This window comes from Cydia amplana, chromosome 19, assembly GCF_948474715.1.
Source record: "Cydia amplana chromosome 19, ilCydAmpl1.1, whole genome shotgun sequence".
NCBI classification, from domain to species: Eukaryota; Metazoa; Arthropoda; class Insecta; order Lepidoptera; family Tortricidae; genus Cydia; species Cydia amplana.
In genome coordinates this window covers 3,750,156-3,766,936 of record NC_086087.1, presented here as the reverse complement: position 1 = coordinate 3,766,936, position 16,781 = coordinate 3,750,156, and the positions used below count along the sequence as shown (strand labels likewise).

Below are 16,781 nucleotides of genomic sequence, written 5' to 3'. Positions count from 1 at the left end.
GTGCTTTTGAGTCCCTTACTACGCTCAAGATTCTAAATTAGATTCACTCGCTACGCTCGTGAATCTATTATAGAATCTTTCGCTTGCACGGGACTCAAAATAAGCACTCGAAGAAATATCAAACTTTGATCACTTGTTGTACAAATAACTATTTAAGGACTGCGTGAAACGCGACATGGTCGCTTTTGACATCGATAGGGACACTTGGGTGGAGCTCGCGTCCGATCGCGATGGATGGAGGGGTGCCATCGTGAAAGGTCGCGACATTCACGACAACGCATGGTTCCAAGACCTGACGGCACAGACAATCCAACCTCTAGACATAGCATAGTCGCGCTACCCCCTCTGCCACACATACGGTAGCGTTATTCCATCTTCGAGTCAATCCCGTGCCGTAATTGGTCCGTGTCTTTGAACGGACCAATCACGGCACGGGATTCGCTCACCTCGTCCCCCCGCACCCCCGTATTTATGGCAGCATCGGTTTCATGAAATAATTGTCATTGCCTATGTAGATTGTCAGTGCCTGACGGTACTGCCGACATGGCTCCCTACTTCAGCTGTCACAGATGCGGTCGCAAATGCCGGTCCCGCATTGGCTTATACAGCCCCGAGAGACGTTGTTCCTCGCTTATAGACGCTGCATAAATCATCTGTCAAAATGTTAAAGGCCTGATGATGATGATAGCAGAGGTTCCCAAACTTTTATGTACAGCTTTTACATGTTTTAACTTTTTCCTTTTAACCTTTTCAACGCTTTTCGTCCCATGCTAAAATGTGGCTTATACGCCAAATGGTTGCAATATGAAGAGCGAAAATAAACCTTTTATCTGTCAGCAGGAAAATTGCTTTGACAGCGTCCGTCATAGCCTTTTTAGTGGCTGTTGGCGTCATGGGCACGACAGCACTCGACCACTTTAGTGGCTCTTGGCGTTGAAAAGGTTAAATTGCACGCAGCTCTCGAACCTAGAGCCGGCAAAGTGTAATTGTATGAATGAATTTATTTGCAAGAGACATGGTTATACAGATGTAATGTTTATGTGTGCAGGTTTAGTGGAGGGCCGACATCTCAACACGACACCATCGAACTCCGCGGTTTCGACGAGCCGACCAAAAAGAACGGCTCCACGAGCGGCAAAGAGACTGAGGTACATAAATATTGTATAATTATACAACAGTAGAAGACTCGTATATATCGGTGTGACGTGTGACGAAATTGTAAAAAGACCGGGACAGATTGGATGGAAAAGGCATATAGAGACCTGGTGGTCTAGCCAAGGTGACGATCGCTTGCGCTTTCCCATCATCGTATCGCTTTGTGTCTCTTTATTACTCTTCCATTTAATATTAGTGCGACAGTGACAGTTACGTTTCGATTGCTACGGAGCGTAAGCGATTGGCACTTTGGCTACGCGGCCTGTGGCGAAAAATGAAGGAGGCCTTTACTCTGTAGAGGGGTCCTTAATAATTATTTAAAATGTTTGCATGCAAAATAAAGTTAGTTTTATTAATAACATTATAATTGTAATGTTACTGAAGTTTAATTAAGGAAGAAACAAGGTTTAATTATGAATACATAATTATACAATACAAGTAGAAGTCTCGTATATACGCTAGTTAAAAATTTGTTCACTGCATTAACCTTTTGAACGCTTTATATCAAACAAAAACGTCACTCACACGCCAAGGTCACGGCGCAAGCGAGCTAATGTAAACCTTACTTGAAAGTGTGAAGGTTACTTTTACAGCGTACACCAACACCTATAGGTGTTCATGGCGCTGTGGGCACGATTAGTGACGATGGCTTTGTATGTTATTGGCGTTGAAAAGGTTAATGGCGTTATTCATAAACGGCTGCTAACTCAATCAGTTGATGACCATCGTTTGTCCCTATCTGTCGTTATGCCATAGAGAAGGACAAACGACGATCATCAGCTGATTAACTTAGCAGACGTTAAGATCGGTTTTCCTAGGATAGCGTGCCGTCATATAGCGGCCGTCTCCATACTAAATAATACGGCTAAATATGGATGTCGTAGTATTTGTATGGAGACGGCCGCTATATGACGGCACCGCTTTCGGAGGAAACCAAAGCTTTAAAGAATAACGCCGTAAATGTCTATTCCTTTGTCTACAGAAATGGAACAACAACAGCGGTGCCAGATCGCCCGGCACCGAGCGAAGCGAGCGTAACGAGCGAAACGAGCGAAGCGAGCGCCCCGAGCGAGGCGAGCGACTCGAGCGGTGGCGGAGCGAGTCCACGTCTGAACCTGCACCGATCGAAGACTCCAATGACACTAGCAATGTGAGTTTAAAGTCACACTGATTGTGTATTCGAATGCCGCTCCGGTATGATAGTGGATCGTTATAATTTATAATACAGATCCCATCAAAAACATTAATGTAAAAAGGCGCAAGTCTCGCAACGCTTTTACTACAAAAAAGTTTTGAGATGTAATGTGAAACCAAGTCGGTTATTTTAATCAGTGCCAGGGGGTGTTAAAACCGTATCAATAAGATATCTTTAATTTGTAATACGTATAATGACTTGGCCATCGCACGGCTGCATAATGACAAAAGGATCATCGTCACCTATTAAAAATAATACTAATTGAACATAACGTTCACGGCGTAAACGTTCGTATTTGTCATGTTACTTCAGTCAACCTCAGTACTTTTTGTACCGAGACTGACTGAAATAGCAAGACGCGTCCGTACGTTTCCGTGAAAATACGATGGCAAATAGTTATGCACTACATCTGTATATATGTGTGACGCTCATACACCGGAGCGGCGTGCGAATTCGCTTCAGTGATAACCGCCTAATACTCGCTCGTTGCCATGGTTACGTCTTGGATCGTTTTAAAGCGGTTTTAAAGCGTTTAAATTGACCAAAAAAACACTTGCCTTTATACTGAGCTTGTTTGTAACTTGATATTTGTCACCAGGATAAGGACTCGGGGGTGGAGTCGAAGGCCGAGGAACCGGCGGGCGCGCAGCCCGACTTCAACCTGGACGAGTTCCTCAAGCTGGATTCCATACCCGACGTGTTGACGGTACGTTTTACGTCCAAATTGCTTAGAAATTCCCTTGACACGCTCTTATTCTCTAAACAATAAAGTCGCGTCAAGATCATTTTGAACACCTCGCTCGCTTAGCAACTTCTGCTGCTGACTGTAGTAATGTGGTATCTCTGCTTAAGATCGGTTTTCCTAGGATAGCGGTGCCGTCATATAGCGGCCGTCTCCGTACTAAATAATACGGCTAAATATGGATGTCGTAGTATTTGTATGGAGACGGCCGCTATATGACGGCACCGCTTTCGGAGGAAACCAAAGCTTTAGCATTGGTTTAAGGGTCCCCGGCAAACTCGGTTCTCCATACAAACGAACTTACGTTCTCATTTTAAAAATAATAGTTTGCTCTGAAGTTTTGTAATTAGAATAGGATAAGGTATATTTAGGTCTGTAATTAGTTTATGTAGCTTCAGATACCATAGTTAAAAAAATACAGCGAATTTAAGTTTTTCATACAAAACTTGTTTTAGCTTGATTTCGTTTATTTTATAGACTCGATTTCATGTCATTTTATGTGCAAAGTTTCATTACAATCCAACACGTAGTTTTCAAATGAGAACGAAACTCCGTTTGTATGGGAAGGTGAAATTCGGCCGAGCTTGCTGCTCTGCTGCGGACTCTTAAGCTTTGGTTTCGTCCGAAAGTGGTGCCGTCATATAGCGGCCGTCTCCATACAAATACTACAACATCCATATTTAGCCGTATTATTTAGCATGGAGACGGCCGCTATATGACGGCACCGCTATCCTAGGAAAACCGAGCTTTAGGGCCACTTGCACCATTCACTAACCCGGGGTTAACCGGTTAAACCTGGAGTTAGCACGGTTACTAATACAATATGACACTGGGTTAACGGTTTAACCGGTTAACCCCGAGTTAGTGGGATGGTGCAATCGGCGCTTAATGTCGTTGAGAGTGTGGAACTGGTTTACTTATATACGGTGTGTTTTTAGAATGGTGGCGCTGAGAGCGAAGGCGGCAGCAGATTTAGCCGCTGGTTCCGTCGCGAAAGTCCCACCAATGACTCGCGCCATTATGAGAGGCTACTGACTAACATGGTCGACGGTAAGTTGTTTCTATTTTTCTAACTCTTTATGTACTTATAGTTTGTCAAAGGAATGTAATTTCAAACATAGAGAGAATCATACTATCTTTCTCTTACACTAGTACTAGCACCCAAAAGAAAAGGATGAGTGTAAGTTTCCTGGTTCTTAGTGTTCTTACTGACTGACAAATTGGTTAGACCAACTATATCTGCATCCCGTTCCACCACTGCACTTTATGGTTTAGGGTTTGTGTTGCACTTAGGGCCAATTTCTTTGTCCAATGTGTATTGCGTCTCACATCTTACTTAATGAGAGAGTGAGACGCAATGACATTGGACAAATAAATTGGACAGGTGGAATACCACCCGTAGTTATGTAGGTTGTTGTATATTGTAATTTTTTTTAAATTCATGAACTGATAATTGAGAACGAGGCCTTCCTGAACTACGGTATGCGCCTTTCGGTAGTTCGCTCTACGTATTGGCAATCGCAAATCAATAGCAATTAGGAATTGCCGGTATCGGCAGCGGCGCGTTGGTAAAATCTGCAAATGTTATTGAAGAAAAATCGATTGACTACAGTGTCAGACAAATCTCATTAGGAAAAATTCAGGTGGCAGTTTTGAATGATTCACGGTTAGTTTCACCGTGATTACCTTTTGTATTATTGTTGACGACCGGTCTGGCCTAGTGGGTAGTGACCCTGCCTGTGAAGCCGATGGCCCTGGGTTCGAATCCCAGTAAGGGCACTTATTTGTGTGACGAACACAATTATTTGTTCCTGAGCCATGGGTGTGTTTTATGTATTTATCTATATAAGTATGTATATCGTCGCCTAGCACTCATAGTACAAGCTTTGCTTAGTTTGAGACTAGGTTGGTACATGGTAATGTACATCATATATTTTTTAGTTTTATCATTCTCTTATTTTAGAAGTTACAGGGGGGGGGGGGGGGGACACACATTTTACCACTTTGGAAGTGTCTCTCGCGCAAACTATTCAGTTTAGAAAAAAATGATATTAGAAACCTCAATATCATTTTTGAAGACCTATCCATAGATACCCCACACGTATGGGTTTGATGAAAAAAACATTTTTGAGTTTCAGTTCAAAGTATGGGGAACCCCAAAAATTTATTGTTTTTTTTCTATTTTTGTGTGAAAATCTTAATGCGGTTCACAGAATACATCTACTTACCAAGTTTCAACAGTATAGTTCTTATAGTTTTGGAGAAAAGTGGCTGTGACATACGGACGGACAGACAGACAGACATGACGAATCTATAAGGGTTCCGTTTTTTGCCATTTGGCTACGGAACCCTAAAAACCGGCCAAGTGCGAGTCGGACTCGCGCACGGAGGGTTCCGCACCATCAACAAAAAATAGAGCAAAACAAGCAAAAAAACGGTCACCCATCCAAGTACTGACCCCGCCCGACGTTGCTTAACTTCGGTCAAAAATCACGTTTGTTGTATGGGAGCCCCACTTAAATCTTTATTTTATTCTGTTTTTAGTATTTGTTGTTATAGCGGCAACAGAAATACATCATCTGTGAAAATTTCAACTGTCTAGCTATCACGGTTCGTGAGATACAGCCTGGTGACAGACGGACGGACGGACGGACAGCGGAGTCTTAGTAATACGGTCCCGTTTTTACCCTTTGGGTACGGAACCCTAAAAAATATATATTTTCGAGCTTTCCTGGTAATCACGGTTCATATCGGTATAAGTCTAGTGGATTACAGGGTGGGTTTTAAACATTGTTACCTTTTCTCAGACCTAGATAATCCGGCGCGTCCACCAGCGAGCGAGCCGAGCCACATGTTCGCGCCGATATCCCCCGCCGCGCCGCCCTCGCTGCTGGACCTGCTGCGCCGAGCTAATGCCAACTCCGACCCGAGGCCTGGTATGTACACGTTATATTCTTAAGCTTTGGATTCCTCCGAAAACGGTGCCGTCATATAGCGGCCGCAAAAGACGGCCGTCTTTACGGTGGCGACATGTGGAAAGTACCACGGCGTCATAACACACCGTCATCCACCAAGGTCAAAGCGGCAAATTTGAAAAATGTAGGTGCGATGGGGTAACGTCCCATAGAAAATTTGAATTTCGCGCCTTTTCCTACTGACAAGATTTGCTTGATCATCTATAATTTACTTGGAGAATGAAATATCATCAGAAGAGGAAAATAATCGTAGTACGGAATCATTTATTCAAATCTCGTGTCATTTATTCAAAATGGCGTCACCGCTATCTAATAAAACGTTCACGAAACTATCGACACCGTCATGACGGCCGTCATCTTACGTTACGTTGACAATTAACGTAACGTAACGCCGTCTAGGAAACCGCGCCATCTTGTTTACATAGACAACGTTCTAGTGACGTCAGTCAACGCTATATAGCGGCCGTAATATGACGGCACCGTTTTCGGAGGAATACAAAGCTTTAGAGTTATATCCTCTAAGAAGAATCCAAACGGAGTAGCCATTAACAGGCTTTCCCCTCTGTCGAAAATAGGCGGCCAATGGTCATACACAATGTATGGACTGACGTTTATCTGACATGACTATTTTTACGTTAGGCCTACTGTCCACGGAAGCGTAGCTGCATAGACGCGTATTCGTCACTGTACGCTTGCTTGCAGCCTACATACAAAACCGCACAACTCTGTCCACGGAGCGGCTGACGCGACTTTGCCTCTCCGTGGACAGAGTTGTGCAGTTTTGTATGTAGGCTGCAAGCACCGACAATCCAACCTCTAGACTGAGCTTAGGCCAATTCTTTCATGAAACCGATGCTGCCAAAAATACGGGGGTGCGGGGGGACGAGGTGCGCGAATCCCGTGCCGTGATTGGTCCGTTCAAAGACACGGACCAATCACGGCACGGGATTGACTCGAAGATGGAGTAACGCTACCGTATGTGTGGCAGAGGGGGTAGCGCGACTATGCTATGTCTAGAGGTTGGATTGTCTGTGGCTGCAAGCAAGCGTAGACCAAGCGTACAATGACGAATACGCGTCTATGCAGCTACGCTTCCGTGGACAGTAGGCCTTACGCATACATTTGACGTGCCCCTCCCCCGCAAAAATCGGCAGACTGTTTTGTACAGAAAATTACAGTCAAGGCGTCTCCGTTTGATTATATCCTCCAAGGTTATATTACTTACGAGTATGCTTATAGTTCGTTTTTTTAGCATTAGAAAAGGTAAACAATCATGATGTGTCTTTTAATTGAAAAACACATTTTAAAAATAAGTTACGGCAAATATGTAACAATTATGAATCTAATACGATCATTTATGTTCTTCAGCTTTCATAAGTAATATTTACTGATTTTTAAAAAGCGTTTTTCAATTAAAAGACATGTCAAGATCGCTTACCTTCTTTCAAGTTCTTTCTAATGCTAAAAAAACGAACTATAGGGCCGGACAGCGTGGCTAAGACTTGGAAGATATTTTCACTAGAGCACAAGCTGCTAGGTCCTAATTGCTACACTCTGCTAGGTCCTAATAGCTACACTCTGCTGCACTAACGGCGTTCTGAGCAATTTTTTACGGTGATAAACACATGACTATTATTGATCGTTTTTGAAGATAACAGATTCGACCACGATAGGTATTTCCACTGCCCTTTTGACTGGCCAGGAGCGAGCGCGTTCCGAATGCGCTTGTTGGTTTGCTGTGGACTTAGCGTGCTCGTTCGGTAGGTAGGTTTTTAGGGTTCCGTAGCCAAATGGCAAAAAACGGAACCCTTATAGATTCGTCATGTCTGTCTGTCTGTCTGTCTGTCCGTCTGTCTGTCCGTCCGTATGTCACAGCCACTTTTCTCCGAAACTATAAGAACTATACTGTAGAAACTTGGTAAGTAGATGTATTCTGTGAACCGCATTAAGATTTTCACACAAAAATAGAAAAAAAAACAATAAATTTTTGGGGTTCCCCATACTTCGAACTGAAACTCAAAAATTTTTTTTTCATCAAACCCATACGTGGGGTATCTATGGATAGGTCTTCAAAAATGATATTGAGGTTTCTAATATCATTTTTTTCTAAACTGAATAGTTTGCGCGAGAGACACTTCCAAAGTGGTAAAATGTGTGTCCCCCCCCCCTGTAACTTCTAAAATAAGAGAATGATAAAACTAAAAAAAATATATGATGTACATTACCATGTAAACTTCCACCAAAAATTGGTTTGAACGAGATCTAGTAAGTAGTTTTTTTTTATACGTCATAAATCGCCTAAATACGGAACCCTTCATGGGCGAGTCCGACTCGCACTTGGCCGCTTTTTTAAACGTGCGATCGTTGTATGTGCCGTGACAGGCGTGGCTCACTCCGCGATTTCGTCGCGTCGCTACAAGTATTATAAATGCGATGCGGCCCACACCATTTTCGGTGTCTAGCCATAGTAGTTACCGCGCGGCTATTGAACGGACGCCTGCTCGCTCTTGCGCCACCTAGCGCTCATATCTGTCGTAATAGACGCGTTTTGTTAGAGAGTGAACCTTCTGTATCTAGTACTATTATTTATTCGTGGTGGCTACATCGTTCCGCTTTGTATCATTCGGTGGATAACTTCAAATCCAGAATTTTCGGCCGAGCCATCCGAAACCAGCTGAGCTCACTGTTAGAATACTTGCTAACTCTTACTTGATAAATATCTTGATAATATAATATTTAAAACCTTCGCGTTTTGAAGGTAATTGAATAAATTTCGCGTTAGACCCGTCTATAAATGTGAGTTAATATCTTGATAGTAATTTGGAACACGAAAAACGATTTCTTGAGATAAAACTTATTTATTATAACATTTATAACTTGATAGGTGTGCACATTTATAGAATAGCGAACGTGAATCATATATTGAGAATGAATAGGTACTTATTGACTAATTATGAAACCTTTATATAAACAAAATGCTGATGGGGCAATTGAACAATATGATGCATGTGCAATTTACTTGTACACTCAGCAGCAGAAGTTGCTAAGCGGGCCAGGTGTTCAAAATTACCTTGACACGCTCTTATTATCTTAACAATAAAGTCGCGTCAAGATATTTTGAACACCTGGCCCGCTTAGCAACTTCTGCTGCTGACTGTACACTCACTTGATGTAATGTTGCAGAGATGAACAACGTCGGCGGCAAGATCCACAGCCTGGAGGAGCTGGAGGCGCGCCTGCGGCCGCCGCAGCCCGCGCCGCACTCCGACCACGACCTGTCCGCCTTCAAGCGACTAGTCAGTATATAAGCGATTATTTTCCTCTTCTGATGATATTTCATCCTCCAAGTAAATTATAGATGGTCAAGCAAATCTTGTCAGTAGAAAAAGGCGCGAAATTCAAATTTTTTTTGCGACGATATCCCTTCGCGCCTACATTTTTCAAATTTGCCGCTTTGACCTTGGTGGCTGACGGTGTGTTATGACGCCGTGGTACTTTCCACATGTCGACACCGTAAAGACGGCCGTCTTTTGCTGCCGCTATATGACGGCACCGCTTTCGGAGGAATCCAAAGCTTTACTCATTTATAGCAAACGTCCACGGATAAGAGTCCAAGGATCATTATAATGCTTACACTTGGCAATGAAACTCCACGCCAATAAGCATGTGCCGCCTGCAATTCATGCGCGGTAACCACCTCGGTTGCCATCAACCTCTATCATATGGCCTAAATTGTAAACTTAACACTGTAAATTCATGCCAATAGGGAGTATTACTGCAATGTTTTCCCGCCAGGGTGCAGCACTAGCGACTTAAGTATATCATAGAGTAACTTATACACACTACCTTAAGCGATTGGCGTGTTGTCTACGGGGCCTGTTTTATCATAAGTTATATGTGGTAATTTGTATACAGCTGGCGCAGGTGTCGGGCGGGCACGCCGTGCCGGCCGCCGAGCAGCAGCAACGGCCACCGCCTCAGCCCATGAGCCTGTTGCAGGTAATATCAAACAACTATAATAGATAAAACTCAGCATTGCTCCGAGCAATTATTAGGGTTGGCACCATTTGACGTCCTTTTGTACATAGGTACAACATAATGTTGTTGTAAGCAAACATATGGATACCTGGTGTCTGAAATAAATATATTCATTTCATTTCATTTGCGTGCACGACCCTGTGGTCGTGCACGCAATCTAACCGCCAGAGACCCTTATCTGTATAAGTGTAAGGCCTGAGTGGACGCTCCGGTTGGGCGTGCAGCGGGGCGGGGCGTGCGGTGTGAATGTTAAACAAATGCAAGCGTAAAGGAGCGGCCTTAGTGCACGCTGCTCAAATCACGCGTGAGCCCGACGCCACGCTGCACGCCCCGCCGAACGCTCCGCTTCGAGCGTCCACTCAGGCCTTACACTAAAGCTTTGGATTCCTTCGAAAACGGTGCCGTCATATTACGGCCGCTATATAGCGTTGACTGACGTCACTAGAACGTTGTCTATATGTAAACAAGATGGCGCGGTTTCCTAGACGGCGTTACGTTACGTTGATTGTCAACGTAAAGCTTTGGATTCCTCCGAAAACGGTGCCGTCATATTACGGCCGCTATATAGCGTTGACTGACGTCACTAGAACGTTGTCTATGTAAACAAGATGGCGCGGTTTCCTAGACGGCGTTACGTTACGTTGATTGTCAACGTAACGTAAGATGACGGCCGTCATGACCTTGTCGATAGTTTCGCGAACGTTTTATTAGATAGCGGTGACGCTATTTTGAATAAATGACACGAGATTTGAATAAATGATTCCGTACTACGATTATTTCCCTCTTCTGATGATATTTCATCCTCCAAGTAAATTATAGATGATCAAGCAAATCTTGTCAGTAGGAAAAGGCGCGAAATTCAAATTTTCTATGGGACGTTATCCCATCGCGCCTACATTTTTCAAATTTGCCGCTTTGACCTTGGTGGATGACGGTGTGTTATGACGCCGTGGTACTTTCCACATGTCGCCACCGTAAAGACGGCCGTCTTTTGCTGCCGCTATATGACGGCCGTCATATGACGGCACCGTTTTCGGAGGAATCCAAAGCTTAACGTAAGATGACGGCCGTCATGACCTTGTCGATAGTTTCGTGAACGTTTTATTAGATAGCGGTGACGCCATTTTTAATAAATGACACGAGATTTGAATAAAAATTCCGTACTACGATTATTTTCCTCTTCTGATGATATTTCATCCTCCAAGTAAATTATAGATGATCAAGCAAATCTTGTCAGTAGGAAAAGGCGCGAAATTCAAATTTTCTATGGGACGTTATCCCATCGCGCCTACATTTTTCAAATTTGCCGCTTTGACCTTGGTGGATGACGGTGTGTTATGACGCCGTGGTACTTTCCACATGTCGCCACCGTAAAGACGGCCGTCTTTTGCGGCCGCTATATGACGGCCGTCATATAACGGCACCGTTTTCGGAGGAATCCAAAGCTTTAGGGTCTCTGGAGGTTAGATTTTGTGTTTGTAAATTAAATTTGAAATAATTGAATGAAAACCGTAATGCAAAAATCATTTAATGATTTGTAATCATTTAACTTACAGATGCTGAACAAGAGCATGGAACAACAACAACAACAACAGCAACATCAGCAGCAACAAAAAGCGCCGCCGGCGCAGCCGCACATCCCGCAGGAGCTGCTATACAAACTGCTGCAAGTGCAACAGGTATGGGTGTCATTCCATCTGTCCAATGTGTATTGCGTCTCACATGCTGAACAAGAGCATGGAACAACAACAACAACAACAACAACAACAGCAACAAAAAGCGCCGCCGCACATCCCGCAGGAGCTGCTATACAAACTGCTGCAAGTGCAACAGGTATGGGTGCCATTCCGTCTGATAAGCAATAATGTGTCAACCCACATTCATTTTGCAATAAGATGCCAACTCAAAAAATTGACGCTTAAAGTTGACATTTTATTGCAAAATTAATGTGGGTTCACACATTTTTGCTAAACAGCATCATCTGTCCAATATCTTTGTCCAATGTGTATTACGTCTCACATTATGCTTAATGAGATAGTGAGACGCAATGACATTGGACAAAGAAATTGGACAGGTGGAATACCACCCTATGATACTATTCGAAAAACGTTGATTTGATATGAAATTAGCAATAAGCCATTCCAGCCGAGTCAAATATAGTGTTTTTATTAACATCAAGAATATTTACTTTACTTAATACCTTTGCGTTTTTCTCGAAATATTATGATATATTAAAATAAGTCAAATGTCAGCGTTAAATTACAAGAAATACCATTTAAAGTCAAATGTAGTATTTTATACAATCGTGATATAATAGAGAGCATTTCAGTCGAGTACCGTGTTAAGGCCACGAAGCTTGCTGAGTGGCCTTATTGGGTACGAGATTGCAAAGCTTCATTATATCACTATTGTATACAATACTTTCTCTACAAGTTAGCAAAAATAATACTTTTAACTACCTAGTAAAATCATACAGGTAAACAAACAAAAAGTAAGCTAAGATACGCGAGCAGCCGCGATACTTTTATACTCGTACGCGCCCGGCCGCGGGTTATACTAACATTAACTTGTCTCCATTTCTAATCACTAGCTCTGACTGTGACTTTCTGCAAAATGTGGACCTGGGACTATCTGCAAAATGCGAACCTGGGTTCTCTGAAACTGTGACTAAAATTCGTGAGTTCAACCGTAAAATAGGGAGTATTACTGTAATGTTTTGCCGCCAGAGTGCAGCATTAGCGACTTAAGTATACCATAGAGTAACTTATACATACTGTACCTTAAACTGTTTTTTTGACAAGTTTTCACAAACAATCAAATATCAACATTGATATATCAAGGCGGTTTGTTTACAAAGGGCCTACCGGGACACGCGAAATCGAAACTCAGCTACCTACCACTTTATCGCTCGAATATGCAAGAGTGATATACTGCCTCCTTAAGCCAATTAGCTAGTATCTCAAATCAAAATTTAATGCAAATATATACTTTAAATTCTTTATCTTATAATTCAATTTTCAACTATTTTTGTTTTTGAGATACCGCTAATTGGCTTAAGGGGGCAGTATAGAGGTTAGATAACAAAATTTCGACTCTCTCGTTTGCGGTAGACACTTAAGCTTTGGATTCCTCCGAAAACGGTGCCGTCATATTACGGCCGCTATATAGCGTTGACTGACGTCACTAGAACGTTGTCTATGTAAACAAGATGGCGCGGTTTCCTAGACGTTACGTTGATTGTCGACGTAACGTAAGATGACGGCCGTCGTGACGGTGTCGATAGTTTCGTGAACGTTTTATTAGATAGCGGTGACGCCATTTTGAATAAATGACACGAGATTTGAATAAATGATTCCGTATTACGATTATTTTCCTCTTTTGATGATATTTTATCCTCCAAGTAAATTATAGATGATCAAGCAAATCTTGTCAGTAGGAAAAGGCGCGAAATTCAAATTTTCTATGGGCCGTTATCCCATCGCGCCTACGTTTTTCAAATTTGCCGCTTTGACCTTGGTGGATAACGGTGTGTTATGACGCCGTGGTACTTTCCACATGTCGCCACCGTAAAGACGGCCGTCTTTTGCGGCCGTCTTTTGCGGCCGCTATATGACGGCCGTCATATGACGGCACCGTTTTCGGAGGAATCCAAAGCTTTAGATTGTGACTTATAGTGGGAGTGGCGCCCCCTAGGCAGAGTTTAGCTCAATATTTGTATATTTTTGTCGGTAGCATCAGCAACAACAGCAGAGCGAGATGCTGCCCCCCGCCCCCGCGCCCGGCCCCTCCCCCGCCGACCGCGAGCTGCTACAGCGACCCGAGGCGCAGGCCATCATACACGGTATGCACTATAGTTCGTTTTTAGGGTTCCGTAGCCAAATGGCAAGAAACGGAACCCTTATGGCTTCGTCATGTCTGTCTGTCCGTCCGTCCGTATGTCAAAATCCCCTAAATACGGAACCCTTCATGGGCGAGTCCGACTCGCACTTGGCCGCTTTTTTAGCATTAGAAAGAAGGTAAGCGATCTTGACATGACTTAATTGAAAAACGCTTTTTAAAAATCGGTAACTATTACTTACGAAAGCAGAAGAATATAAATGATCGTATTCGATTCATAATTGTTACATATTTGCCGGGACTTGTTAGGGTTCCGTAGCCAAATGGCAAAAAACGGAACCCTTATAGATTCGTCATGTCTGTCTGTCTGTCCGTCTGTCCGTCTGTCTGTCCGTCCGTATGTCACAGCCACTTTTCTCCGAAACTATAAGAACTATACTGTTGAAACTTGGTAAGTAGATGTATTCTGTGAACCGCATTAAGATTTACACACAAAAATAGAAAAAAAACAATAAATTTTTGGGGTTCCCCATACTTCGAACTGAAACTCAAAAAATTTTTTTTCATCTAACCCATACGTGTGGGGTATCTATGGATAGGTCTTCAAAAATGATATTGAGGTTTCTAATATCATTTTTTTCTAAACTGAATAGTTTGCGCGAGAGACACTTCCAAAGTGGTAAAATGTGTGTCCCCCCCCCTGTAACTTCTAAAATAAGAGAATGATAAAACTAAAAAAAATATATGATGTACATTACCATGTAAACTTCCACCGAAAATTGGTTTGAACGAGATCTAGCAAGTAGTTTTTTTTTAATACGTCATAAATCGCCTAAATACGGAACCCTTCATGGGCGAGTCCGACTCGCACTTGGCCGCTTTTTTTTAAAACGTGTTTTTCAATTAAAAGACACATCAAGATTGTTTACCTTTTTTCTAATGCTAAAAAAAAGAAGTATAACAGCTGGGCCACTGCGCGACCGGCGACGGCGGCAAACATAGCTTGGAGCGAGACACAGAGATCGGACCTTTCGTTGTCACCTATAGTTGACGCTGCCTCCGTCGCCGGTCGCGCAAAGTCGTGGCTAAGCAGTAAAGCAGCTGGCTGTACCCGTCAACATCGCCCCTCCTGCACAACAATGCTCCACGTGATGTGTTGACAGCGACAGAAAACAGAATAGAGGTATGGCGCCATCGCTCGGAAAGATGGCACCATACCTTTGGCCTATACTCGAGTAGATGGCGACACTTTTTGATATACTTGGTCAAGCAAATCTTGTCAATAAAAAAAGGCGGCAAATTTGAAAAGTCGCGGGTTAGCAACACTATATTTGAATTGTTCGAAAATCGCGTGCCATTTATATCTTATCTGTGGAACTGTTTTGTTTACATTTCATCGTTGTTCGATGTACATTGCTGCTATTTGTTCGTTTACTAGGGATACCATACTTCAGTTTGCTTTACATTGCTACTGACATATCCGGCTTGACAGACTATATTTAGCAAATCTAAATAACACATATCAGTGAAAGAATAAGGATCAAAGTCAAATGGCGTTCTAATAGTTTTAATCTTCTGTCGAAAGATGGCAGTAAATTTACTGTGCTTACAAAATTTACTTTGACATTACGCCTCTATTTAAATTCTTTTTGGCGACAATCAAACCTTTGCTTCGTGCAATCTTTTCGAGCGATGGCGCCATAACCTTTGGCCTACTGTCGAGTAGACGGCGTTTATTTCAGTATTTAACAAATTAACACATAACAGTGAAAGAATAAGGATCAAAATCAAATGGCGTTCTAACAGTTTTAATCTTCTGTCGAAAGATGGCAGTAAATTTACTGTGGCTACATAATTTACCATGACAGTAAAGGCTGATTTAGACGGCGCGCGAACTCGCATGCGATTTTAGTTACTTTGCGGACTGTTGGTTACGTCCAATTCAACCGACCGATCAAAACCCGCAATGTAATGAAACTCGCATGCGAGTTCTCGCACCGTCTAAATAGGCCCTAACTTTCTATATACACTGTATTCTCTTCGCTAAAGCTTTGGTTTCCTCCGAAAGCGGTGCCGTCATATAGCGGCCGTCTCCATACGAATACTACGACATCCATATTTAGCCGTATTATTTAGTATGGAGACGGCCGCTATATGACGGCACCGCTATCCTAGGAAAACCGATCTTAACCGTATTGCTTGGTTGTAGGTCTGAAAGCGGGCGAAATAACGGTGCAACACCTGATGCAGCAGTTAGGGAATCCAGGCCTGCAGTCCCGGCACCGCGAGGTGCTGCTCACTATATTACGGCTTCATCAGCAGCAGAGACAGGTAAAGCCCTAACATAACTTATATCAGTTATATGATAGTATTAATTATTTCTTCCTGATTGACGTGGAGGCGCGCGCAACTTTGCATTCGCTCTAAAGCTTTGGATTCCTCGGAAAGCGGTGCCATCATATAGCGGACGCTAAAGCTTTGGTTTCCTCCGAAAGCGGTGCCGTCATATAGCGGCCGTCTCCATACAAATACTACGACATCTATATTTAGCCGTATTATTTAGTATGGAGACGGCCGCTATATGACGGCACCGCTATCCTAGGAAAACCGATCTTAAAAGACGGCGTCTTTACGTTGACGACATGTGGAAAGTTCCACGGCGTCAACTTACCATCAGCCACCAAGGTCAAACGAAACGTATCCGTACGTAAACGTACGTAGAAGAGAAAATGGACGACCTTGATTTAGCTTTAATAATTTACTTGGAGGATGAAATATCATCAGAAGATGAAAATAATCGTATTCCTAGTGCGGAAGATCATTTATTCAAATCTCGTGG

The 16,781-nt window shown here is 42.9% G+C and overlaps 1 protein-coding gene across 1 annotated transcript in view; it reads left to right on the top strand.

Moving 5' to 3' along the window:
• The window catches only part of LOC134657281 (eukaryotic translation initiation factor 4E transporter-like), a 39,477-nt gene that overhangs the window by 13,361 nt on the left and 9,335 nt on the right, over positions 1-16,781 (top strand). The window contains exons 8-17 of the mRNA XM_063512863.1: positions 1,049-1,148; positions 2,138-2,305; positions 2,949-3,056; positions 4,031-4,142; positions 5,900-6,028; positions 9,251-9,363; positions 9,983-10,066; positions 11,662-11,790; positions 13,838-13,946; positions 16,152-16,273. Of these exons, the coding sequence (XP_063368933.1) occupies positions 1,049-1,148; positions 2,138-2,305; positions 2,949-3,056; positions 4,031-4,142; positions 5,900-6,028; positions 9,251-9,363; positions 9,983-10,066; positions 11,662-11,790; positions 13,838-13,946; positions 16,152-16,273 (1,174 nt within the window). The remainder of the gene's footprint in view (positions 1-1,048; positions 1,149-2,137; positions 2,306-2,948; positions 3,057-4,030; positions 4,143-5,899; positions 6,029-9,250; positions 9,364-9,982; positions 10,067-11,661; positions 11,791-13,837; positions 13,947-16,151; positions 16,274-16,781) is intronic.